Raw genomic sequence first — 26,578 nt, forward strand, 5'->3', positions numbered from 1 at the left:
AGACAGCTGTCACTGATCCCAAGAATGGCATGTTGGCACAGTAGTGCTCAATGCCAGGCAGTGATAGGCACAGATTCTTCACTCGGTGGGGTAGACATTGACTTTGCGCGTAAAATGAGTGACAGCAAATTGGCAGCCTGTTGAAGTCAATGGTAATAACAATAGGCTACTGACTTGCTATCAGGGGTTTTAACACTATGGCACAAAGTCAAGATCATCCCCTGTGATTTGTTGATCACGGATGTGTTCGCAGGCTTACAAGATACTTATGGATGAGGTATGGCAAAAGAGAGTTATATTGCCAAGTGCTGTGATCAATAAAACATGGACCTTCAAGGGAGAACAAATAAGTCTTTGATACTTCTTTGTACTCACTTCTGTGCTTTAAGAAAAAAAATCACTTGAAAGTTCTTTATGTGTAGGTTTTTAATCTTTTGAGGATAAATTCTAACAGTTAATGACTGAATCATGCTTGCACAGAATTACATAGATACTTACATCATTATCATGGGGTGGAAGCTGATAAAGGAGCTGTTTAATACGGAATTTCTCTCCAATGCTGTTTACATACGGGATGTTTTCTTCTGGTAGACAGCGGAAATATTGGTGCACCTGTGTATTTAAAGCCATCACTGTCATTCTTTAAGATAGAAAATCATTCAAAAAGAGGGCATGGAAACAAGGATTCATTGATGAGAGGAGGGAGCAGGCTTGATGGGCTGAATGGCCTACTCCTGCTCGTATGTTCCTATGTTCCAATGAGAACAACAGGAGAAAAACCCTAATGAATCACGGTGTCCAGGTTCTGGATCAGATTCCTGATACCCAGACTGGAATATGTCCTTCAAGGCAGTTAAACCAGGCAGGGCATTATTTAAAATTAAATGAGGCTTCTAGGGGTTGATCTCTAATGCACCGTAGAACAGTTGGTCACCACCACATGTGCCATCATGCAATTTATTATGGCGTGCACAAGGCGCATATCCACACAACCGATCCTGTAGCTGGATCGAAATGGACAGAACTGCAGCATTATTTTGGTTTACTTCCAGCAGCACACAGTTAAGAGCATATCAAAGTGATTATACAATGCAGATGCTTCAGGATCAAAAGTGCATTAGAACTGGTGTGAGTTACAGGCCCCTCAGTAAAGTTCAGACTAGTGCTGTGATTTGACTCTAACTGCTCCCTTCTACAAACTAATCAAAGTGTCCTATTTCGTTTTAATCATTCTCGGGATATGGTGGTAGGACTTCTTTTTGAACTGCTGCAGTCCATGTACTGAAGGTGCTCCCACAAAGCTGCGAGGTTGAGAGTTTCAGGATTTTGATCCAGTGATGAAGTGAAATAACATACTCATTTCACAGTTTCAAAGCACGAGAAGCTCTGACATTGGATGTCAAAGGTCATCTAAATTTGGGAAGATCAATGGGAGCTAGATCTGGGGTTGATGTAGTATGTTGGACCAGGGATAGGGTTAAGCAGTGGATTAGGCCCAGGATCGGGCTGGGCAGAGGGTTGGGTCAGGGTTAGAGTTGGGATATTTGTTGGATCAGGCAAGGCCAGCATTTATTGTCCATCCTTAGTTGCCCTTGGAAAGGTAGTGATGCGCCACTGCAGTCTGTGTGGTGAAGGTACTCCCACAGTGCTGTAAGGAACAGCAATATATGTCCAGGTCAGGATGATGTGCGACTTGGAGGTGATGTTGCTCCCATGCATCTGCTGGCCTTGTCCTTCTACTGTTGAGGAAGTAGATGGTTAAAGTGGTGGATGGGCTTTGCCCTGGATGGTGTTGAACTTCTTGAGTGTTGTTGTGGGCTGCAACCATCTAAGCAACCGGAGAGTATACCATCACACTCCTAACTTCTGCCTTGTAGATAGAGGAGAGGCTTTGGGGAGTCAGGAGATGAGTCACCTGCCCCACAATACTCAGTCTCTGACCTGCTTTAGTTGCCATGGCATTTATGTGGGAGGTCCAGTTAAGTTTCTGGTCAATGGCAATCTCTTGGATGTTGATGGCAGAGGTTTTGGTGATGGTAATGCTATTGAATGACAAGGGCAGGAGGCTAGACTCTCTCTTGCTGTTAATGGTCATTTGCTGTCATTTGTTTGAGTGTTGCTTATGAATGTTGTTTGCCACTTTTCAGTAACATTTACCTACTGCAGAGTTAACAATCACTATGTAGGTATCCCTGTACAATCAAACCTTAAAGATAAAAATTAATAAGCAAGCATTTTTAAAGTACAATTAAAGCAAACTAATTAAATTTCTAGTAACTAGCTGTGACTACAAACCTTCTATGGTTACTTTTCTGTATCTACAGCCTACTCCTCTTAAATCAATGTTGCTTAATTTGAATTATCTGTTGAAATCAGACAAAAATCACCAACCTGTGCTGTTACATTAAAATTGCTTCATTCTAATCTATTGGATCATTTGAATTTTCTTGAAGCAAAAATCGACTTTGAATTAACAGTAGTAGATCAAACTTATTTCCCTGAGTAACTGGTATATAAGTTTTACCAACCTGTTCAGGTTTGAGTCCTGGGGGAACCCACGCATACTCTTCCAGAGCACAGCCAGAGTCATTGTCTGATGGTGCATTTTGTTGGAAGTCAAATGTCATCTTGTTGGCAACCTTCTTATTCTCTGAAGACCTGGTGTCTAGCACAGACATCTTCAGCGTCTTTGTTTTATAGGTTATCAACCTGAAAATAGAAGAATAAATCAGATGTACTATAGATAGTGTATTATACTCTAGATAAAGTATGAGATACCAAAAAAAGGTGTATTACAGTAATCTTTCGTTCTATAAGGTTGTGTTTAAAACAGCACATAGCCATGGGCATGTTAGAAAAAGGTGTTAGTTGGGATAGGAAAAGGTTGCTTAGCTCTGTGCATGCATGTGCGTGTGCGTGTAAATGCTGAGTGGAAACGTGATGGGGCCTAGTTATGATACCCCTCTTTTTCCTCCCACAGCTCAAGTGCCTGAATAACTGTCAGATATATTTATTGGAACTTGGGCAAGATACCCAGGGAATGATATCCTCATTGAGGAAATCCAGGCCTTCAGAGGAGGAAAAGAGAGGGGGGAGAAAAAAATGACACATGCAGGTCACGTGATGTCTGATTACTGTCAGGGGCGCTGGTTCAAGCTGACAAATTTACAGCTTATGTCAGGAAGTTCTCCATCCAAAAAAAAAACAATTAGTGCCTGGAGTGGACTTTTTCTAAATGGAAGCATTAAGATATGCCAAATGTTTTTCTTCTTTATTTATCCTGCAATTTTTGAGAGTGCTGCTGTTTATATTAAATGCGACCTCTCTGGCCTATTGGAGAGGATGTTGCCAGTCTTCAAATGGTGTTTGTCCAAGGTGGTCAGAGAAGCAAATAATAAATATTACCTTCTCCGATCACTATTACTGGATTTATTTTTCTCTTGGGTTAGAAAGAAGCTATCAGTAAGTGTCGAAACAGGATATAAAAATTCACAACAATCCTGACACATAGTCACAGAAACACAGATGTCAGGAAGGAGTCTGTAGAAGTCATTAAAAGGGGGTGATGTGTCCAAAACTACTGAACTTTTGAATGGTCACTGCATCATTGCCCAGAAGTAGGCTTAAAATGTGCACCTTAACACACATTCCACAACTATTGCAATAAAGCTTTCAGCTGTGTGACAAGGAAATTGTACTCATTGGGCTGGGTTTTAAGGAAACCTCGATGTCGGGGGGCGTGGAGGTGGCGCCTGAAGATGGCCCCGGATGAGGCCCACCACTGACCTCAACGCCTACAGGGCCCGGCCCGATCCTCCCGGCAACGGTGAGACACGGTGGCGGCCTCCCTGCCACTGGGCGATGGGACCTGAATTAATATATGCAAATGAATACAAGTAATAAATTAACCTGCACTTACCTGGGATCTTCAGAGTGGCGGCCGGCACTCCCATGCCTTCGGATCCCCGTCCAGGGAAACGAGGCTCAACACTGGTGGGAGTGGTGGGGGGGGGGGGGGGGGTGGGGAGAAGGTAAGTTTATCAGTGCAGGAGGAGGTGGGACAGGGTCAAATTAATGTCATTGGTGTAGGGGATGGTGGGAAGGGTTGTAGTTTCAACTCTTTGCCCTTTGGGGGGGCGGGGAAGGTCAGATAGTTTAGGGGTGTTCTTGGCGGGGGGGTAGGGCAAATACTTAATTTAATTTTTATTGGGGGTGTGGGAGAGGGGCAAAATAAATGTATTTGTGTAATTTTATTGAATATTTCTTTAAATATTTAAATAAGCTGGTAGGGCTGACAGCCCTTTAAAAATGGCATCAGTGCCTACGCACTGCCAGCTGATGCCATTGCTGGGGCCGAACAGCCTGCCCCCTCCACATGATTGGGGAGTGGGGGGAGGGGGGGGTGGCGGGGGATGCGGCCCGCCCCAGTTATTTAAATGAGCTGCCGCGCTTGATATCGCGGTGGCTCTTTGTCGTATTTTTGAAGCGTCCGCAGAGATTGGCAGCAAGCTTATAGAATCCAGCCCATTGTAGAAACAGAGGACAATAATTGGTTCAGCTCAAGGAAGCAGTCTTTGGGTTGCAATGGTGAAGCATATTGAACTGCACTTTACCACAAATGATTTTTTTAAAAACCCTTTTCACCAACCATGTCAGTCTATTTTTTTTTATTCATTCATGGGTCACTGGCTAGGCCAGCATTTACTGCCCATTCCTAATTGCCCTTGAGAAGGTGGTGTTGAGCTGCCTTCTTGAACCGCTGCAGTCCTTGGGGTGTAGGTACACCCACAGTGCTGTTAGGAAGGGAGTTCCAGGATTTTAACCCAGCAACGGCGATATAGTTCCAAGTCAGGATGGTGTGCGGCTTGGAGGGAAACCTGCAGTGGTGGTGTTCCCATGCATCTGCTGCCCTTGTCCTTCTAGGTGGTTGAGGTCACAGGTTTGGAAGGTGCTGTCTAAGGAGCCTTAGTGAGCTGCTGCAGTGCATCTTGTCGATGGTACACACTGCTTCCACTGTGCGTCGGTGGTGAAAGGAGTGAATGTTGGAAGGTCGTGGATGGGGTGCCAATCAAGCAGGCTGCATTGTCCTGGATGGTGTCGAGCTTTTTGAGTGTTGTTGGAGCTGCACCCATTCGAGCAAGCGGAGAGTATTCCATCACACTCCTGACATGTGCCTTGTAGATGGTGGACAGGCTTTGAGGAGTCAGGAGGTGAGTTACTTGCTGCAGAATTCCCAGCCTCTGACCTGCTCTTGTATCCACAGTATTTAGGTGGCTAGTCCAGTTCAGTTTCTGGTCAATGGTGACTTCCAGGATTTTGATAGTGGAGGATTCAGCAATGGTAATGCCATTGAATGTCAAGGGGAGATTGTTAGATTCTCTCTTGTATGAGATGGTCATTGTCTGTAACTTGGGTAGCGTAAATGTTACTTGCCACTTATTAGCCCAAGCCTGGATGTTGTCCAGATCTTGCTGCATATGGACACAGACTGCTTCAGTATCTGGGGAGTTGCGAATGGTGCTGAATATTGTGCAATCATCAGCGAACATCCCCACTTCTGACCTTATAAGGGAGGGACGGTCATTGATGAAGCAGTTGAAGATAGTTGGGCCTAGGACACTACCCTGAGGAACTCCTGCAGTGATGTCCTGGGACTGAGATAATTGACCTCCAACAACCACAACCATCTTCCTTTCTGCTAAATATGACTCCAACCAGCGTAGACTTTTCCCCTGATTCCCATTGACTCCAGTTTTGCTAGAGCTCCTTGATGCCATACTTGGTTAAATGCTGCCTTGATGTCAAGGGCAGTCATTCTCACCTCACCTCTGGAATTCAGCTCTTTTAAGAACATAGAAAATACAGCACAGAACAGGCCCTTCGGCCCACGATGTTGTGCCGATCCTTTGTCCTCTGTCAAGGACAATTTAATCTATACCCCATCATTCTCCTTTATCCATATACCTATCTAAAAGCCGTTTGAAAGTCCCTAAAGTTTCTGACTCAACAACTTCCCCAGGCAAGGCATTCCATGCCCCGACCACTCTCTGGGTAAAGAACCTTCCCCTGACATCCCCCTTATATCTCCCACCCTTCACCTTAAATTTATGACCCCTTGTAACGCTTTGCTCCACCCGGGGAAAAAGTTTCTGACTGTCTACCCTATCTATTCCCCTGATCATCTTATAAACCTCTATCATGTCACCCCTCATCCTTCTCCGTTCTAATGAGAAGAGGCCTAGAATGTTCAGCCTTTCCTCGTAAGACTTATTCTCCATTCCAGGCAACATCCTGGTAAATCTCCTCTGCACCCTCTCCAAGGCTTCCACATCCTTCCTAAAATGAGGCGACCAGAACTGCACACAGTACTCCAAATGAGGCCTTACCAAGGTCCTGTACAGCTGCATCATCACCTCACGGCTCTTAAATTCAATCCCTCTGCTAATGAACGCTAACACCCCATATGCCTTCTTCACAGCCCTATCCACTTGAGTTGCAACTTTCAACGATCTATGCACATAGACCCCAAGGTCTCTCTGCTCCTCCACATGCCCAAGAACCCTACCGTTAACCCAGTATTTTGCATTCGTGTTTGTCCTTCCAAAATGGACGACCTCACACTTTTCAGGGTTAAACTCCATCTGCCACTTGGTCCATGTTTGGACCAAGGCTGTAATGAGGTCAGGAGCTGAGTGACCCTGCTGGAACCCAAACTGAGCCTCAGGTGAGCAGGTTATTGCTGAGCAAGTGCCGCTTGATGGCACTGTCGACAATCTCTTCCATCACTTTGCTGATGATCAGGAGTAGATTGATAGAGCGATAATTGGCTGGGTTGGATTTGTCCGCTTTTTGAGTACAAGACATAATTGGGCAATTTTCCACATTGTCAGGTAGTTGCCAGCATTGTAGCTGTACTGGTATATTTAAAAGGAAATGGATACTGGATGACCGTATATTTCAGCAATTAAAGGTTGCCTGTCAATCACAGTGAAATCACACAGGCTCCACGAAGCACACGTACTAATCATCCAAGAAGTATGTCTGGGGAAATGGCACAAGACTAAGACATGGCCTGACATTACCTTTTTTGACCTTGGGCCAATGAGACTTGAGCAGTATGATGGCAGCTATTTAGAATGCTCCGCTAGATGGGAGTATAAAGTCGTGTTGATAGTTTTCTACTGATTGTTTACTAATTTTATCAATAAAGAAACAGAGGAACATGTAGACTTTGAGGTTTCATTATAAAATATTTGAATCTGGGATGGGGGATCTCCTATAAAAAGAGCACACAGACTCAATACCTTTGGTGTTCTGGGACACTGGAAGATCTAAAAGAAAGATCCATTCCCCCCTAATTTTATCTCCTTGCTCACTCCACAGCTACCTGCAATACTCCAGTACCTCATTTTGTGTGTGTGCTTTGACTGTGCTTGTTCGCAAGCTATTTCCTCACCCAATGTATACACACACACAAACACATTTAATAGTGACTGAGATCAGGATTCTTAGTGAATTGTTTTAGCAGCTCTAAAGTGACTTCTGGGGATCCTACCTTTGACCTTTCTGGTCTCTAGCTCAGTAACACACTGAGCACTGCATTTACCCAGTACTACTGGGGGGAAACTGGTGCTTTAAATAAACAGATAGGCTGTGTATGCCCAATGAAATCTGCATTTTATAGTATTTCTTTATGTTGCCTGTAAATATGATTTATAATAATGACAGGAAGTATTTTTAGTTTGTTATGTCATGTTAGTTTATGAAAGAATAACTCTGCCTTTTCATCCTGCAGTGCTCTTTATAGGTTTCTAAGTAAAGAGAAAAGGTATAATACTTCCATTTAAATTTCTCAGTGCCCTTTTCTTTTATGCACCTCCTTCCCCCCTGCCAACGTATGCTCACCCAGTCTAGTCACAGAACTATTATCACTATAGATGTATGAATTGCTGTGGGAAGTGGAACAAATTAGATCTTTGGCCTGATCCCAGTTGCGTCCAGCTATTTTCTTCTATTTGAACATATTGTGCCCACTGAAGGCAGCTGTTTCTGGATGAGAATGAGAGCCCAAGGCTGTACTAGGTCGTGGAGTGAACGTCTGCCATTGACCTTTCAGTTTCCCAATGTAATTCCAAAAGCAGAACCATGTAAACCATTGGGATATTGGGCTTCCTTCAGATTCCAAGAGCATGGTGTCTGGGAGCCAGCTCCTGGTGTTTACACTGCTAAATCGGGTAACAGGTCAGTTTTACGTTGGCCTACAGGAGACAGATTTTAACGACATATATGTCAGGGGCCAGCCCATGTGTGTTGGGCTTTTTGAACCCAAAATAAGAAGAGAATCAATGTAAAAGGCACTATCGGTATTGGTCTTTACTCTCTGGAGTTTAGAAGAATGAGAGGAGATCTAATTGAGGTATATAAGATGATTAAGGGGATTGACAAACTAGACATAGAGAGGATGTTTCCTCTTGTGGGGCAATCTAGAACGAGAGGTCATAGTTTTAGGATAAGAAGTAGCAAATTTAAAACAGATGAAGAGAAATTACTTCTCTCAAAGGGTCGTGAGTCTGTGGAATTCACTACCCCAGACTACGGTGGATGCTGGGACATTGAGTAAATTTAAGGAGGAGATAGACAGATTTTTAATTAGAAATGGGTGGAAGGGTTATGGAGAATGGGCAGGAAAGTGGAGTTGAGGCCGAGATGAGATAAACCTTGATCGTATTGAATGGCGGAGCAGGTTTGAGGGGCTGAATTGCCTACTCCTGCTCCTAGTTCTTATGTTCTAATGTTCTTATGTACTCCGATCAGTTTGGTGATTAAGTACAGGGGTCTGTTACTTTGAGAGAATTATGTAAACGTATAGTTTCTGATTACAAAGTGTTTACACGACATTCCCAATAGCAGACAAAAATGAAAACTTCAACAGACTCTGCCATTCCACTGAGGTCAGTACCTGACAGCTGCTGGGGTGCTCAGTCGACACACACTGATGTGCGTAATTGGGGTTTTGACAGAGTACAGAACAGAATACAGAAAATGGAAAATAATTAACCCTACGAGTTTTAAATTATAGCAATGGTCTTTTCATCGGGGAGCAGTTTTAAATATCACGCTGCTACAAAGAATTATAAGTAAATCTAATATCCTTTGGTGCTGCTATCAATTTGTTTTCTAGATTTCATTTGAAAAGTGCCTGCTGATGAGATGAGAGGTTAATGCGTCTGATTGTACTTAGAGCAAAGAAACTACACTCGGTCCATGCTGAAGTACCTTTAGGTGAATAACTATCTCTACTGGCATTAAATCCCTGATAGTAGCTTCGTCAAGCACATAATTGCCCCTCATTTCTAGTGATATTAGAGCTCATTGTTTGAAAGAGATTATCTAAACATGAGAAATGGATAGAACAAAATAAGCAGATTGTTAACGTAGTCCACAATTATTGTCAATCAAAAAGGTCATTTTTCCCTCCAACTTCCTTCCCTCTTCCCTCTCCTGAAGGTAGTAACTCAACCTGGAATATTCATTTAATGGATAGAATATTAACAGTTTGGGAGTACCTAACCTCTTGAGAAGTATTTTTGACAAGGAAGCACCAAAGCAGAAAATCTCCCTATGGTTCCACAGCAGTCCTCTGGTACCCTGTATTCTTTATGTGTCAGCCAAGCTGCTGATGTTGACAGGCTATTCAACCATGGGGAGGGGGATGGGGCAGCACAGCCATATCTGATTCTGTCCTCATTTGACATCCATATGCATATGGACTCAGCACAGACTTCGAATTGACCTTATGGCATGTGTGTGAGCCTCAGTTCCACTTTCGGACTTACCTAATGTGTCATTGTAAAAATTGTATTTTTTACATATCAGTTCCAAAGGTCCATTTATGTTTCATGTTCTGTGATCTTTGTTATAGTCTATGTAACTTCTCCCCAAAAATGAAGGACCTTATATTCTGATTGTTCTCGTGTTGTGGAATTTCTTTGTGCACATTACAGCAGAGTAAGCATTCAGGACAGGATCAAAGCAAATTAATAACATTAGAGACGAAAACAATTTTAAGGTTCCAGCCCTAGTTTTCTCCACTGTTTCCCCAAGGTCAGTGAGAGATGGCAGGCTGTTCGACCGAGGGGTGTAGTTCGTGGTGGGGGTGGGGGGGGGGGGGGGTGGAATTGTTGGGCATCATAGTTGAGTCCAATTATAGCATCTGAATTCTAAGATGAGCTAACTCAGTGGCATCTGAAGAATCAAACCTGGATAGCTTCCTAGTCTGTACCACACTAACAGACATGTTTGCACAGTAAATCATTCGGGGTTCTGCATGTTGACCATTTTGAATGGTCTTTTAGTTGTGTTTGAAACTGTTGGCCATTTAAAATAAATTGACTTCAGAATATTATTGCCATATTCTTACTTAACACCTGTGTTGTCATTGTCCTCCCTTCCTGCCTTGACAGTATTGACTCTTGCTGGGGTACAATTCCACTGGTACCTACACTGCCCTCCCCAGGTACCTTGACCAAATGGTTAGCTTTCAAATATCATCCTAAAGCCATTAGCGTTGACAGTGTCTTCGATCGGAAGAAATCAGATTTACACAGACATCCACCTGGAGTGATTGGATAGCAATCAGAAGTGATTGGATCATTTTTCCCTGTTTAACCATGGATGCAGTAATTCATTGCAGTTCCTTGGTTTAGATCCATGAACACAACCCAGAGCAGGGATCGAAGCTGGAGCCCTCCTGACCTGTATCACCCGGTATCATGTCATGTGGTGCATATACCCGCTGAGCCAGCAGGAACCTAGCCTTGACCCATCCCTCTCAAAAAAAAGTAGTTAATCTTTCAGGTGCGGGGGCATTAAGGTTTTCTAAGCAATTCCACAATACTTGCTTTGAGATGATGGAGGTCCCAAAAGACAGGAAAAGAAGGCAAGGCATGCATTTATAGAGCACTTTTCACAACCACAGGACATCTCAAAGCACTTTACAGCCAATGAAGTGTAGTCACTTTTGTAATGTAGGAAACACAGTGGCCAATTTACACACAGCAAGCTCCCACAAACAGCAATGTGTTAATGACCAGGTAATCTGGTTTTGCGATATTGATTGAAGGATCAATATTGGCCAGGACACTGGGGATAACCCCCCGCTCTTCTTCTAAATGGTGTCAAGGGGTCTTTTACGTCCACCTGCGAGGGCAGACTGGCGATTGGTTTAATAAAAACAAAATACTGCGGACGCTGGAAATTTGAAATAAAAACAAGAAATGCTGGAAATACTCAGCAGGTCTGGCAGCATCTGTGGAGAGAGAAGCAGAGTTAACATTTCAGGTCAGTGACCCTTCATCAGAACCTTCTGCTGCTGTAAAATGCCTTGGGATGTCCTGAGGATGTGAAAGGCACTATATCAATGCAAGTTTGTTATTGCCAAAGCTTTCCACACTGCTTAAGTAAATATTTTAAGGTGCTTCACAAGAAGGGAGGAATGGGAGAAATTCAGACAAGGAGCAGGAACTGGACAAAAAGTTCAAGAAGGTTATTGAAGGTGAGGTGGGTTTTCAGGAGGCCTTAGGTGGAGAGAGGTTTATAAAAACAGAGGGATAATATTTAAAAAAACTCGGAGATGAAGTCTGGATAGGTAATAGATGTGGCACGGGTCTACTGTGGTGACTCGCGTGGTTGATCTTTAAAGGAGCCTGTTGGCAACGGAAAGAAATTCTGCTCCAAATCCAAAACTGAGCCTGGCAAACACTGGCAGCAGAGTAGGGTGGACTCAGGGCAGGAATTCTGAGATTTGTTTAACCAATGTTAAAAATTAATTGGAAGTTTAACTAATCTCAAAAATAAATTGAAACATTGGATCTTTGTTTTTAAAAGACAAAGTTATGGTGACTAGGAAATTTCTAGACAGCCCATTCAAAAACTGAATGGTTGGCGACTTAGTTTGTGTCTGTTCCATGAATTTAGTCAATCCAAACAATGGCCTCTTTTAAACATTGGAAAGGAAAACTAAGCATACTGCACTAAAATAATAACTTTTCTAAAACAAGCATAGCTTTTTAACCGAAATTTAAACGGTTAATACTGTGAATGTAGATTTTGGCAGCAACTACAACCCAGCCAGGCGAACAGACTGTATAACTATACAATATAAAAACCAGTGAACTGCTACCCAAAAACATGCTCTAACACCGTAGGACCTCCCAGGTGATGTAGACTTTGGGGTTTGACCGTTTTAATCACCTACATTTCACCCCGATCAGCTTTAGTTTAGCAGTGATTGTTAGCACATTTTACCTTTAAGCTTGTGAAAAGTCTACTTTTATAAAATAGAACAGGGGATTCAATCGGGGAGGTGGAGGTGGGGGCGGGAGCTTGCTTCTGTTAAAATCCACAAACCTGTTAATTTCACTTTTACAACTCCTGATCCCATTAAAACCTTTTGATTTGAATTACACATTCAAAACTTGCTTGCAGGTACTTCTCAATCATTAAGCTGTTCACCTATGACTTAACGTTTACGACATTCTGCACGGTGAAAGAAATCCCTTGCCTTTCTGATTTTATATGAATGTTCGACACAAGAAAGTATGAAACAGACTTCAAGCAACACTTGAAAATTTACCTTCTTCCCACCTCGTTTTCGCGAGCTGCTGAATTCTTTAGCACTGAAACGTACTTATTCTCTCTGTTCACAGAAGTGTGGCAGGAATGCCTTTTGGCATTCAAAATACAGCAACTGTGGTAAGGCAATACCCACTTATTTCTTGTCTTCCATTCCAGTTCTTTGCGTGTGGAGATTGACTGCTTTGTGGTGTGTTTAGCACTGAGGAGTTAGAACCACCCACTGTACATGAAGTACAGGAACTGACTTGCTTGCCCTTAGCCAGGTTATTTTATATGCTAATAACTCTTCTCCCACTGCAATCGTTAACCAGAGAGCTCACTTTATCAACCTGCTATCAAGCCTTCATAACGTGCTTTGTCAACAGACTGCAATAAAGGCTGTTTGTGCTTGAGAGCCCTGAACTGGCACCTTCCGTTCGCTCTAATGTAAGCTGTGAATTAATTGCACAGGGAAGCAGAGACCAATAGGAGAAGCTCTGTTGTACTTTCATTAGCTGTCGAGAATTGAATAGCTTTTAAGCGTGGTGTTTGTGCTAATCAGAGCATATTGCAAAGTACTTTTCAGTTCATGTACAGAATGTTATCACGAGTAGGCTCAAGGGATTTGACACAAAGACTGTCAGAATGTAAAGCTTTTGCTGAATCTAATCCATATTTAGGTTTGCAAAATAGTGGCACTCCTGGAGAGTAGAATTCGATTTCCTTTGTGCCCTTGTTGCTGTCTTTTGACTCTCTGTGTAACAGTATCTTGTCACATTCCATGAATGAGTCATAAGCTCAGTCTTAAATACACTGGTTATGATTTGGTCAAGATTTACAATCCTAGTTTGCAGTCTTGATCCTGTTTAAACTCATATGGATGAACAAATGGATTTTGTGTCAGTGCTAATTTTTTTTTTTAAAGCCATATTAAATTGCTGTGCAAATTCAGATCATCGATTTAGCCCTGTGGGTAAAGACACCTCGTTTCAGGTGTTTGCTTTGTGCCAAGATCACTTTGGCAGCAGGACAGTCTACAAGAAGGTTGCCAATTTTGGCTGGAGCTTTCATCATAAGACCTCCTTCCACCAACTACGCCACTCCCACCACTAATTGGCCGACCTGTTCCTCCTGGTGGCGCACTGCCTTTTCGCACCAATTGGAAAGCGTGCAGTCTCTTCATCACCCAGTTGGATGACTCTTGACTGTCAGTCAAACAGCCTTGTTCCCATCTCCCTTTTAAAGCACCTATAATTTTCTCCTGGATTGCTCACAACAGTGTCCGGGAGATTAATCTCTAATTCCTGGAAACTCCAGGGCAATCCGGAAGAATTGGCAACCCCAGTGTTAACTGTGTGTCCATTCGGTCTTCCTGCCTCCCCGGTCAATAAGTACTTGAACTACTGTCTCTGTAGGGATGTACTGATGCAAGAAACATCTTTAGCGAATGGTATAGCCATTTGTGAAGGCCGAATGGAGATCAGCAATAGAACTGCCCCTGAGAGAACCTCTAATGTAAACCAAGCCAGTACTACTGGAGCCAGACTCAACAGTAATTCTAGCATTGGCACTTAATATAAAATAAGGAACTGAGCAGCTCTTTTTGTCACTTTATGGTTGTGTGGTACTGAACCTAAGAGGCCAGGAAAGTCCTGAAATTCCAACTTTATGTTCCTACATGGATATGCCTGCGCTGTAACACAACTTGTATTGATAGACCTTCTTAGCCAAGTGCAGTAACACATTTGAAATTGATGCTTACTACAGACTAATATCACCCCTAATCCAGTAATGTGATTGTCAGGCCCATAGACTATTTCTTCATCACAGTTTGTACATGTATCCCAACAAACTCCAGTCCACTTCCCAGCTGGATATTTGTTTGGCTCAGTTTTGAAATAGTTAATCAGCTCACTGTCTGCCTTTACTACTTTCCCTGGACATCTCTTCTAATCTTATTTGAGGCTTGTTAATTTTAAATTTGTGCCCTCCAGTCCTTTGGCCACAGTCTGAGTCAACTATCCTATCGATGTCTGCGAGTTAATGCCTCTTGACATTCTGGTCTGTTCTACAACTGACCTATGAAATTGTGCTTGTATTGATAAAATAGCAGATTTTCCTGGTTTAATGCCTGAAGACGAGAGCTAGACGGAGCAAAACTGACAGTCAATGTATTGCTCCCACTCTGCCCCTGTGTAGCACTGCCCCCGAATATCTTATATGGCTGCTTCAGGTTGCACCTGACTGTGCCTAAACTGGGTACGGCAATGGACATTTCATAATAATGAATTGAAGAGATCCGTGGCCACTGATTTCCTATAATAGCACCTGGTGCAGATCGGAGGCAACACCACATGTTACTGATCCCGAGCTTCTCATTAGATAGGTTGTTATTATGAAAGTTCTTTATTTTTTGGCTTTTTGAATAATGTAATGAATTTGCTGCATTTTAAGACAGGCTGCAGAATACTGTTAACTTATTTTTCTCATCAATGGAGGTAAGTATACCAATGTAGATTCCGCCCCACCCCCATCCCTCGCCTAATGTGACATGGCTTATTTTGAGGTAATGAGGGGCGATGACCAAAAGCCTAGATGACAGCCGAAGAAGTTATTCACCTGGCCCTTTCCGAACAAAATAATTTCTAGGGAGACAAAAATTAATTTGTCGCAGGGTAGAATTACCCACCCCCAAGAGTATGGTGCCCCATGCCGCCTTGAATAGAAAAAATGCCACACAGTCAAACCAGTGCCCTCTTCCTATTCCCGCACCATCATTCCTCATACCCTCCACTGCTTGGCACCACAGTGCTGCCTTTATACCAGCTCCCTCAAGGGCATATTGCAGGAGCCCCCAGTCTGGAGTGCTGTTGCCATCCCAGCCATGGCAAAGTAGCATGCCCTCATTCATAGGGGACAGAACCTTTAAAATAAAGACTGTATATAGTGACATAACACATCCCAGCCCGAATGGGGATGGCTAATTTCCTCATCAATCATGCCTGGGAGTGACTAGGATTGAATTTACTCGCATAACTTCTATTATGTAACTATTCTCCACTCGCTGCATTTTACTGGAGAAATAATCCTGCTGCAGTCGGGAGACTCTGAATTTTACCGACCCTCTGGGGACAGGCTGGGAGGTGGGGGGGGGGGGGGGTGGGGGGGGGGCTGTAAAATGTAGAGGGAAGGCGATGGGGGTGGAGTGCCCATCGTCTTCCCGCCACCATGCCATCTTGGCAGCGGCAGGAAAGGTGACAAACAGCCCTCCTGCACAGAGGCTAATTGAGCCACTTAAGTGGTCAATTAAGGGCCTCTTCCTGTCACCGCTGACGTTTGATCAGTGGCAGGGCGGGAAGGGGGGGGGGCGGTCTTTTCCACGTGGAAACCGCCAGGTAAGCCCTGGAGGCCCCCCAGTGGGCTCAGGGAGAGGGGCCCTCCTATTTGGGCACTCCTTAGTCCAAGAAGGTGCCTCGTGATGGGAATGGCTGCCCCCATGTCAATGGTACCACCTGCCCTCACCAACCCCACCCCCCCCCCCTTCCACCTCGCCGTGGCCTGCCTGATTGGTTCCAGTGCCCCCAGACCCCACCTACCTGGTTGTGATGGCGCCATCCATCCATGGTGTTCCTCTTCTTCCAGGTGCAGTTCCAGCAGTGACCATTGATCCTGGTGATGCTACTGAGCTGCCGGCCCTCCGAATGGCCGGTAGCATTTGGGGACAGGTGGCCATCCTTAATAGGGACGGCCGGCCTGTTGGCCGCCACTTAATTGGCTGTCGCTGATAAGATGTGGCCCTCGGTTCCGCAGACTACTGAAGCTGGGTCACCACCTCCCAACCCCCGCTTTCGGGCCCATCTGCGGGACCCCCACTGCGATAATAAAATCCAGCCCTCTGTTTGCTGTAGTAAATTAAAACCACGAGTCCCAACCCACCTCCAACTCATTGGCTGATACGGTGGTGTCCGTTAAATAAAACACCAGTATTTAAATCACAGCTTCTGGCAAATATCAATTATTTTTAAGACTATCTGCTCTTCATCAGAAACTGTCCTAATAATAATTGTGTTATTACTTGCAACAATCCAAGTGCCTCTGTCTTCCCTTTTTACGTGCCCCTTTAACGTTGCTACTGCCTTTAAGGTCTGGGCAGTGTCAGGATTTCCTCTCCCAAAGGCCCTGAGCCCAACAATCCCGAAGCTGACTGTTTCCATGGTAATGAAGGCCAAAGACAAAATTATGCATTGTTTTGGCAAATCTTATATCTTCTAATGACTTAACTTTTCTTTACTGCCTGTCCTGCACACTTATTCCTTGCTATAACCGTTCATTTTTACTGTCCCTTCAAAATATGTTTATTTTGTTTTGCCAGGCAGTGGCTGAACACCTCACTTCTGGGAGGTCTGGAGGTAGAGCCCCTCACCTCGTACTCTTCCCCAGACCAATATTAATTCATGTTCCACATCTGAGTCTCTATCGGTGCAGCTGCATTTTTCTTTGTCGCTTAAAGCTGCAGCTGAAAATTAATTATGCCTTTTCACAAGGACTACCACTTCGCCCAGACTCTCTTTTTGCTTCATCTGATAATTCTGTCTTAAAGAAAATCAACATGTTTAGCTGAGACGCCATCTGCTCTTTCCAGCAGTTCAGGCGAAAATGAAAAGATCCTGAGGCATTGCTTGAAGAAAAGGAGTTCGCCCATGTTCCACCCCAGACTTCATCCTTCACCCAATACCAAGAACAGGTTGATTGGTCATTCATCTTATTGCTGTTTGTTGGGACCTCGCTGTACACAAAATGGCTGCCACTGTTATCCTACATATCAACAGTGACTACACTCCAAAATATGTCGAGGCGTTTTTCGGATGTTTCTAAGATAAGGTAAATGCAAGTTCTTTTGTCCTTTCTTAGAACGAGAATAAATTGTAAGGCCGGACTGATTCAAGTTCTGACTTGACATCCTTGGTGTTTCTTTTCCCATTACCGGAGTCCGGACTACAATTTGTTTCACCAAATTACACAATAAAACAAATTAAAGACTTTCTAGATGAGCCAAGGGTTTTATTTTTCTCCTTGCTAATTTTCTCCTCCACTTTTTTCCCTCCCATCCACTAATCACAATTCCATAGGTTTTAACCACCTCCCCTGGTATTTTGCTATCCTTCATGTCTAAACCTCGCCAATCGGTGTCTTCTCACTATCCATCTATAGCCAAATCCGGTCGCGTTCTTGCTGTGATACCGATATGACACTTCCAATCTGGGCAACAGGCTCACAATCAAAAAGAAAGAAACCAAATTATTTTCTTTTCCACAACCCAGGAGTGCTCAGGCCAACTGCTTTTATTGCTACGGTGTTAGAAATTTGTAATTCAGTACAGATTGGTGGGGGTGTGGGGGACGGGTAGGGAGCAGAGTAAAAATCCCAAACTTTCTTGGTCTGTACAGTTCAGCTGCTCACTGAATAAAATTGCTGAATCGCATGTGTTTAATTTCAGTTGGCTGTAAGCTGATATTGTCAATGCAGTGATAGCTTGCAATTCAACCTAAACAGTGAAAAAGTCATCTTAACTCTTGGTGGCCTATGGCAGTGTGAAGTGATACATCCCTGGGGATTAATCAGCAAAACTGGACTAGCAAAGAAAAGGCTGAATATGCTTACCAAAATCTTTCCTTCACAATACTGAAGTGAAAATTGTAATGGGATATTAATAAGTATTGCGTCCTCTATGTCTGTCACCCTATTAATAATAGGTTATTAATTCCCTGTTCATCTCCAGGTTCCCTTTCTGGACACAGAGAAAATGATTAACAAACTATTGGGCTGGATTTAGTGCTGGTGGCAGGGGTCCCACCACCGGGCCCGAAAGTGGGGGGCAAACCCGCTTCGGCAGTCAGCAGGAGACGGGTCCACATATTATCAGCGGCAGCCAATTAATCGGCTGCCACCGGGGCGGACGTCCCTATTAAGGCCGGTTGCCTGCCCTCAAGAGCTGCCAGCTAATAAAAGGGCTGGTAGCTCAGCAGCGCCACCGGCAGTGGTGGCCACTAAAGGGGCTACACATGGAGGACAACAGTGCATCGATGGACATGTTTAGTTTAGTTTAGAGATACAGCACTGAAACAGGCCCTTCGGCCCACCGAGTCTGTGCCGACCATCAACCACCCATTTATACTAATCCTACACTAATCCCATATTCCTACCACATCCCCACCTGTCCCTATATTCCCCTACCACCTACCTATACTAGTGGCAATTTATAATGGCCAATTAACCTATCAACCAGCAAGTCTTTGGCATGTGGGAGGAAACCGGAGCACCCGGAGGAAACCCACGCAGACACAGGGAGAACTTGCAAACTCCACACAGGCAGTACCCAGAATTGAACCCGGGTCGCTGGAGCTGTGAGGCTGCGGTGCTAACCACTGCACCCCTGTGCCGCCCTCACAACCAGGTAAGTAGGGTCTGGAGTCGCCGGGGCAGGGGTGGATGGGTGGGGGCTAGTGTCGTGGGATTTGGTGAGGGCAGATGGCACCGTTGCCATGGGGCAGCCATTGCTACCGCAGGTTCCCTCGGTGGGCCAATGAATGCCCAAGAAGGAGGGCTCATCTCCCCAGAGCCTGCCAGAAGCATGGCAGGTGTACCTAGCAGTCTCCCAATGGGTGGATGGCCCTCCCCCCACCCCCACTGTTGGTAAAATGCCAGCTAAGGCAGGAAGAACTGTTCAGTTGATTTACAGCCTTCAAATCACTTGTCAGCCATGTTGTTTTTAATTATATTTCCTCTGCTTGCTCCCTTTCTTTCCTGAGATATGATTAAAAAGTAAGTTTTGATGAGGTCCCCTAGGTGAAGACTGAAAGCAGAGTGGGAATACTCTCTGAGGGATCTCTGTTGATGACACAAGAAATTATTGTCCCACTAACATGACCTGAAGTATTCACATTGCTTTGCTTAATTTTCTCTCCTGATTGTGGTGGCCTTTGCTGGTTCCATTGGCAGCCCTCTATCACCTTACCCAAATGACCTTTCCTTACGTTAGTCCGGACGACCTGTAGTGGCAGTTTATTCGACTTCCTGATGTCCACGGGGGGGGCATGTTTCCAACACGGGTCACTATATATTTCAATGGAAATGTACACAAGAGAATTTTAATCCCAAAAATTGGTTGGTTCAAAAAAAAACTCCTTTTCCTATCAGCTTATCTTATGAGCCCTGCTCTAGTGTCACAACATTGGAATAGTTTATTTTTTGTGTCAAATGATTTAAAAAGCCCACATATTAGTTCAACACATGAGATCAAAGAGGATTCCTCTCAAAGCCACAGAATTGTTGGTAATGATAGCATATTTTATTAATGCTTGTGCTAAGGGGCTGAGGGATTTCCATTTATTCAGTGCATTGAGATTGCCGTCAGACCCTTAACATTTAATGTAATTTGAAGGGCCTTGCCTGACAGCCTTGTAACAGACTCTCTGCTACATTTCTTATATCTTATAGTTTTGTTATGACACCATACACAAAAGAAAATTCATTTTCAGCTGCCGAGACCCTAAGTCCTGAAATTCCCTCCCTAAACCTCTCTGCCTCTCTATCCTCCTTTAATACATTCCTTTAAACCTACATTTTTAACCAAGCTTTTGGTCGCCTATCCTAATAGAGGAACATAGGAACAGGAGTCAGCCCTTCAGTCCCTCGAGCCTGTTCCAACATTCAATGAAATCATGGCTAATCTGAAATCTCCTTGTGTGGCTACGTGTCAAATTTTGTTTGATAATGCTCCTGTGAAGTGCCTTGGGACATTTTACTATATTAAAGGTGCTACTTGAATGCAAGATGTTGTTATTGCTTCTTTCACTGTCTTCAGGTAGAATCAGAATTAGCTTACTTTGGGGTAATATGTAAGTCACAGTCAAGGAAATCATTCTCAGCCTGACTTCACCCAGACTGTGAATTGAAAGCCTGAGGTTATCAGGAATGTCCCCACCCAGAGGGCAAGATGCCAATGGGAGGGAATATTTGCAAGGATTTCAATTTGGGCCACACCTCTATCCTTCTCCCTCCTCTCCTCACTCACCTCAAGGCCACATCTATAAGTCACTTGTTCATCAGAGTTTTGAGGGCCTGCATCTCGCACTGCTATAATGAGGAACCATGATAAATGAGAATTTTTAAAATCCTTCAAAAAGAGAGGTAATTTATTTCAAAAGCTCATTGCAGTACGGATACACTAACGCCTCAGAATGTGCTGTGGAATGGGATGGTAGGAGATGGATCTGGTTGCTTGGGTTCCCACAAAATGTATTCCCAATTTCAGTTGGGTCAATAGAGGTTGAGGACGAGTGGAGCGGAGGCACTTCTTAAAAAAGTGGAGGAAATTTCAACCAGTTGGTCCTTCGCACACCTTCCAGAAACCAGTTGACGACTCAGTACAGCCCTGGGAGCAGACTGTTTGTTTGCCCGTCGTCTTGTCTGGGACATGAGAAGAACAAAACAACTAGAGAAAATATAGACCAGTTTGCAAGTTTAGCCAATAACAAGAATGTGTATTTATATAGTATCATTGACATTAAAAAATAGTACCCCAGGGGCTCAGAGATATAAAGGAAAAAATACACTACTTACAAAATAGATATGAATGTTAATGGCAAGGTGACATTCATTCTATTTATAACCTGATTGCTTGTGGATTATGCAGTTGCTAATTATATTGTATGGTTGAAAATATGACACTTAGGAGATATTTAATTCTTACCTGATTTACAACTTTATGGGTTATGTGCTCCTGTGTGTGCACGAAAAGCATGAGGTAAGTGATTATTTTCATTTGGATCACCTCTAACTATGGGTTGAGTTTAATAAAAACCAGTTTCAAACCAGTTTTCCATCCCAAAGGCTGAATGATGCTACTTAAAGAAGTCTGGAATTATTCCAGTGAAAGAAATATAACAGGATACATGAAGCGGAAGCTTTTTTTTTTAACCTGATTGTTTGATTGGGAATGATTCTATTGAAGATCAGGTAACCAATTCGAGGCTATTGGATCAAGATTTTTGGGCTCAGACCCTGATATGACAGATGTGGGATTTATTGAGCGTGAATCAGCTTCATACCTGAATCCCGATTTCTGTGAGATTAAACATCTGCATCTCTGTACGACAAATGTTTAGTCATTCAGCAATTTATCAAAATAGCCACTAAAGCCATCCTTTCCGTCGAAATGATGAGAGTTATAAAATGTGCCACCATCTCTGCTTACAACTGATACCAGTTGAATGCACTTTGTGGGGTTTTGGGGGGGGATGGGGAGGGTTCATTTTCTTTAATGGCTCATTGGTTAACACTTTTCTGAAAAATTCCTTTGATATACAAATCGAATACAGCCATTAACTTGCTAAAAGTAAATGGGCTAATAACTGTGATAAATAGTACACAAAGGAATTTTACACAAGGGTGTTAATCAATGCACTGTCAGATGAAATTTAATCCCTCTGTGGATGCAGAATTATAAAGACTGTTGGGTAACATCTTTAAACTTGTCTGGGGTTTTGTGGCTCTGACAATCAATAGTTTCTTGGGAAACTGAGGGACACACTGGTGGTGAGTGGCGGTGGATTCGGGGGTGGGATCTGCTCATGCTGCTCCATTTATCCTGCACTGGGATTTCCAGGGGCAGGGTTAGGGAGTTCCTGCATCTCCTCCTTTTGAAACTGACGCCATTGTGGATAGAGGCGGGGTAGGTTGTGGGGCCACATTCTCAACCCTTGATTTACAGCATGGCTACATGAAGCTGGCATATACTATTTTCAGCAATATGGCAGTGGGCTTTGCAAGGTTTAGGGAGGGAATTCCAGGGCTTAGGTTTGAGGTAGCTGAAGGTGAGGCCAAAAATGGTGGAGTGATTAAAATTGGGGGGATGCCCAAGAGACTAGAATTGGAGGAGCGCTGAGATTTTGGAGGGTTGTAGGGCTGAAGGAGATTACAGAGATAAGGACAGCAGCTGGTCACAAAACAGCGAGTGATAACCTCCAGATAGCCAGTTGGTGAAGGATCGTTCTGGAGCCAATCTTTACTCAGTCTTACATTTATTTACAGAGTTAAACATTACAAGCATAAACCTCCCAACTCAACCACACCCATTTCAATAAGTGTCTCTTTATATGTCCCCAGTTAATGCCCACCACCTGCATACAATTAAACCTAATTAATATACAATTAACAGTGAGTGGATTGCCAGCACTGCTTTTTCCACCTGCCCACTGGGTAAGCGCCCAAGCTACACAGCTACTGGAATGGACTAGTGCCCATTTTATTTACTGTTGGAATCCCAACAATTTCACAGAAGACGTAATGTTCTGCCATTGTTATGGAAGTGAAGCAGGATCACAGATTTTTGGCCCTTATGTTCTCCAAGCTTGTGGTTGGATTGGGAATTCTCTTTTCCCAACATTTACTCTTCTTTGGTGCGGACTCCCGCAGCAGATTTTGCGGTTAGCAGCTGCCCTCCATCTTGCCGAGTGACCATTCCTCAGGTGTGAACCTTGACATTGAGCATGTGGGAGTGGCATCCAAAGTCTTACTTTCCTACATTACAACAGTCACTACATTTCAAAAATACTTTATCATCAAGCACTTTGGGACATCCTGAGGTCATGAAAGGTGCTATATAAATGCAAGACTTTTCTTTCTTTCTTTCACCTGAGGCTGTCCTACTAGCCAGAAAAACAAACTCAGATTATCCCAGTCTATATGCTTCAGTGCCAAGCTGGGCAATCTATTTAACTTATCACCAAAAACAACAACTTGGAATTTTATAGTGCCTTTAATGTAGTAAAAATGTTCCAAGGCACTTCACAAGAACATTATCAGACTGAATTTGACATTGAGCCACATAAGGAGATATTAGACCAAACTTCAGGTCACCTGTCCTAAGAGGTAGGTTTTAAGGAGCGTCTTGAAGGAGGAGAGAGGTGGAGAGGCAGAGAGGTTTAGGGAGGGAATTCCAGAGCTTAGGACCCAGACAATTGAAGGAATGGTGGCCAATAGTGGAGCGAAGAAAATTGGGGGGTACAAGAGGGCAGAATCGGAGACAGATCTCAGAGCGTTGTAGTGCTGTAAGAGTTTGCAGAGGTAGTGGTTAATCAGGCGATTAGCTATTCCTTATAATGAGACAACGCTGTATGGTTAGATATGCTGGAGATATTTTTGAGTTTTGACTATGCTTTTACGGTAATGCTGTAAGGGTACTGAATGGAACAATAAACAAGTAAAATACACAATCAGTAAAATTATGTTGTCAGGACAGCATGAAACAGAAAGCAAAGTTGAAGGCTAAGCTGAAAATACAATGTTATGAAGTACAGTAGTGAAACAAAGAGCTTTTTTGAATATAATTACACAGAGGATCAGCATCTTACTGAGCTACAAAAATATTCCATGATTAGCTGCTCACACTCTGTCGGTGATACTTTGCTGGATGTGCAACAGAAACGCCGTTCACCTGGGTAACGTCTTCATGTGTAAACCTCCCAAACAGTGAGTGCTGGCAGGCTATTCGATCAATGGGAGGCATCACACAAAAACTGAATCACGTTATCATTCAGCTCCCATGCAGAAACTTCCCATTATGGGTGATTGGATAGCCATCAGTGATTAATTGATATTCCTCTCCCTAGTCCCAGGTGACCATGCCAATGGCAATGACCTACCTACCAGACGTCAGCTAACTCAGCAGGAACTCGGAACCATTTGACCGATCTTGGCTCAGCTACTCATTGGGAGATTCCCCGCCCCAGATATCTAGAATTCATTTTAAAAATCTTACATTTGCATCTAGTTAATTTTTTCCACCGTAAAAATTTTGATGTCCAGATTTGTAATGGAAATTTCCTTTGTGAAAGTGCCACACTGTAATCACCCCAGCCCAACACTCCCCAACCAGCCCACTCAGGGGAGGCAATACCTCCAATGCTGCGAGGGTGTAACTATAGATTGACAAGTTTACATAGACTGTTTTCATTAGAAACATGTACATAGGAAAATAAGGGCAGAATTTATGACTTCAAAATGGAGTCTCAGTTTGTCTGTATATCCCAGTCTAATTACCTCCCATCCTCTAACCTCACTTCAGCTGAAAATTAGACTTGGTCTTGACTCCCTGGGATGAATTTTATGCAGGTGTCAGAGGTCCCGACACCAGGCCAGAAAGTCGGCAGTTTGGGGGAGTCCTGGTCACATTTTATGGCGCTAAGGCAGTTAACTGCTCGCCACCAGGGTTCCTGTTCCTTTAAGGATGGAGAACCCGCCTCCAAGAGCTGCCAGCCAATCAGAGGCCCGGCAGTTCAGCAATCTCAGCACCACCACCGGGAGCGATGGCCACTGCTGGGACTGCACCTAGCTCAAAGAAGCAACATGGCTGGCGGCCTCGGAAGCAGGTAAGTGGGGGCGGATTCACCGAGGTCAGTCAGGCAGGCTCAGGCGAGGGGTGGGTGGTTGGCGAGGGCGGTTGGGGCGTGAGGTTTGTTGGCATGGGGGCAGCCTTTGCCACTGGGAGGCCGTCCGTGGGCCGCAAATTGCCCAAGTAGGAAGGCCCCCGCTCTCGAGCCCGCAGGGAGGCCGCCTGCGGTACTGGGCGGTCTCTCCACGTGGCGGGTGCCCCACCATCCGCTGATAAAATACCAGCTGCTGTGGGAAGAGGCCCCAAGTGCCTCAATTGGCCTTCGGGCCGGAAGGCTGTCCTCAAACTTCCCCGTCCCTGACAAAATTCAATGGCATTGGGAAGGCAATGGGCACTCCACCTCTCCCTGTCTTCCCTCACTATTTTACGCACCCCCCCCCCCCACCCGAATCCCAGCCTGTCTCTAGACAGCTGTTAAAATTTGTGCAATGCTACAGGAAATTGACTAGTTTTATTAATATAGTTAGACCAAGGCTGTTTAGTTAAGATTTTCTGATTTGGGCCAGTATCAACATTGATGCAGTCAGTTCCTGATAAAATGTCCCCAGTTTGAGCCTAGATCTGGCTCTTAACCAGATGAAAACAGTCGACACTTCCTTTAAATCACTCAGAAATACCATCTAAAGAAAAACAACAGAAAACACTTTGTCTTCAATCTTCCATAAGTGACCCTTCCCTCAGTCTCCTGGATCGTACATATCCTGGAGACTGGCCAGTGTGACCTGTTCCTAGACCTGCTCCCATGCTGTTCTGAGCCAGCTGTCAGGAACAATGAATCAGTGAGACAAGGGTGGCTCACCCTGTTTTCCCGGCCTCCTGTGTCAATATGCTGCAGTCTTTGCTTACTGGCTGCCTTCAGTACATCAAGCCAATGTCCTCTTAGAACCATAGAATCATACAGCAAAGAAAGAGGCCATTTGGCCCACCATCCCTGTGCCAGCTCTATGAAAGACCTATCCAATTAGTCCACACTTCTGCTCTTTTAAAAGAACAAAGAACAAAGATAATTACAGCACAGGAACAGGCCCTTCGGCCCTCCGGCCCTCCAAGCCTGCGCCGATCCAGACCCTCTCTCTAAACATGTCACCTATTTTCTAAGGTTCTGTATCTCTTTTCTTCCTGCCCATTCATGTATCTGTCTAGATACATCTTAAAAGACTCTATCGTGCCCGCGTCTACCACCTCCGCTGGCAACGCGTTCCAGGTGCCCACCACCCTCTGCGTAAAGAACTTTCCACGCATATCCCCCCTAAACATTTCCCCTTTCACTTTGAACTCGTGTCCTCTAGTAATTGAAACCCCCACTCTGGGAAAAAGCCTCTTGCTGTCCACCCTGTCTATACCTCTCATGATTTTGTACACCTCAATCAGGTCCCCCCTCAACCTCCGTCTTTCTAATGAAAATAATCCTAATCTACTCAACCTCTCTTCATAGCTAGCGCCCTCCATACCAGGCAACATCCTGGTGAACCTCCTCTGCACCCTCTCCAAAGCATCCACATCCTTTTG

At 44.1% G+C, this 26,578-nt stretch overlaps 1 protein-coding gene across 3 annotated transcripts in view; it reads right to left on the reverse strand.

Moving 5' to 3' along the window:
- LOC137383931 (prickle-like protein 1) overlaps window positions 1-26,578 on the reverse strand; it is a 125,225-nt gene that overhangs the window by 21,210 nt on the left and 77,437 nt on the right. Inside the window, exons 1-3 of one of the 3 annotated variants that reach the window (XM_068057334.1) lie at window positions 12,635-13,045; window positions 2,529-2,709; window positions 499-612 (exon numbers count right to left, since the gene is read on the reverse strand). In XM_068057334.1, the coding sequence (XP_067913435.1) occupies window positions 499-612; window positions 2,529-2,678 (264 nt within the window). In that variant the 5' untranslated portion in view covers window positions 2,679-2,709; window positions 12,635-13,045. Of the gene's footprint in view, window positions 1-498; window positions 613-2,528; window positions 2,710-12,634; window positions 13,047-26,578 lie in introns of those variants that run through there. The other 2 variants (XM_068057335.1, XM_068057336.1) reach the window with 2 other exon arrangements.

This window comes from Heterodontus francisci, chromosome 25, assembly GCF_036365525.1.
Source record: "Heterodontus francisci isolate sHetFra1 chromosome 25, sHetFra1.hap1, whole genome shotgun sequence".
Classification (NCBI taxonomy): Eukaryota; Metazoa; Chordata; class Chondrichthyes; order Heterodontiformes; family Heterodontidae; genus Heterodontus; species Heterodontus francisci.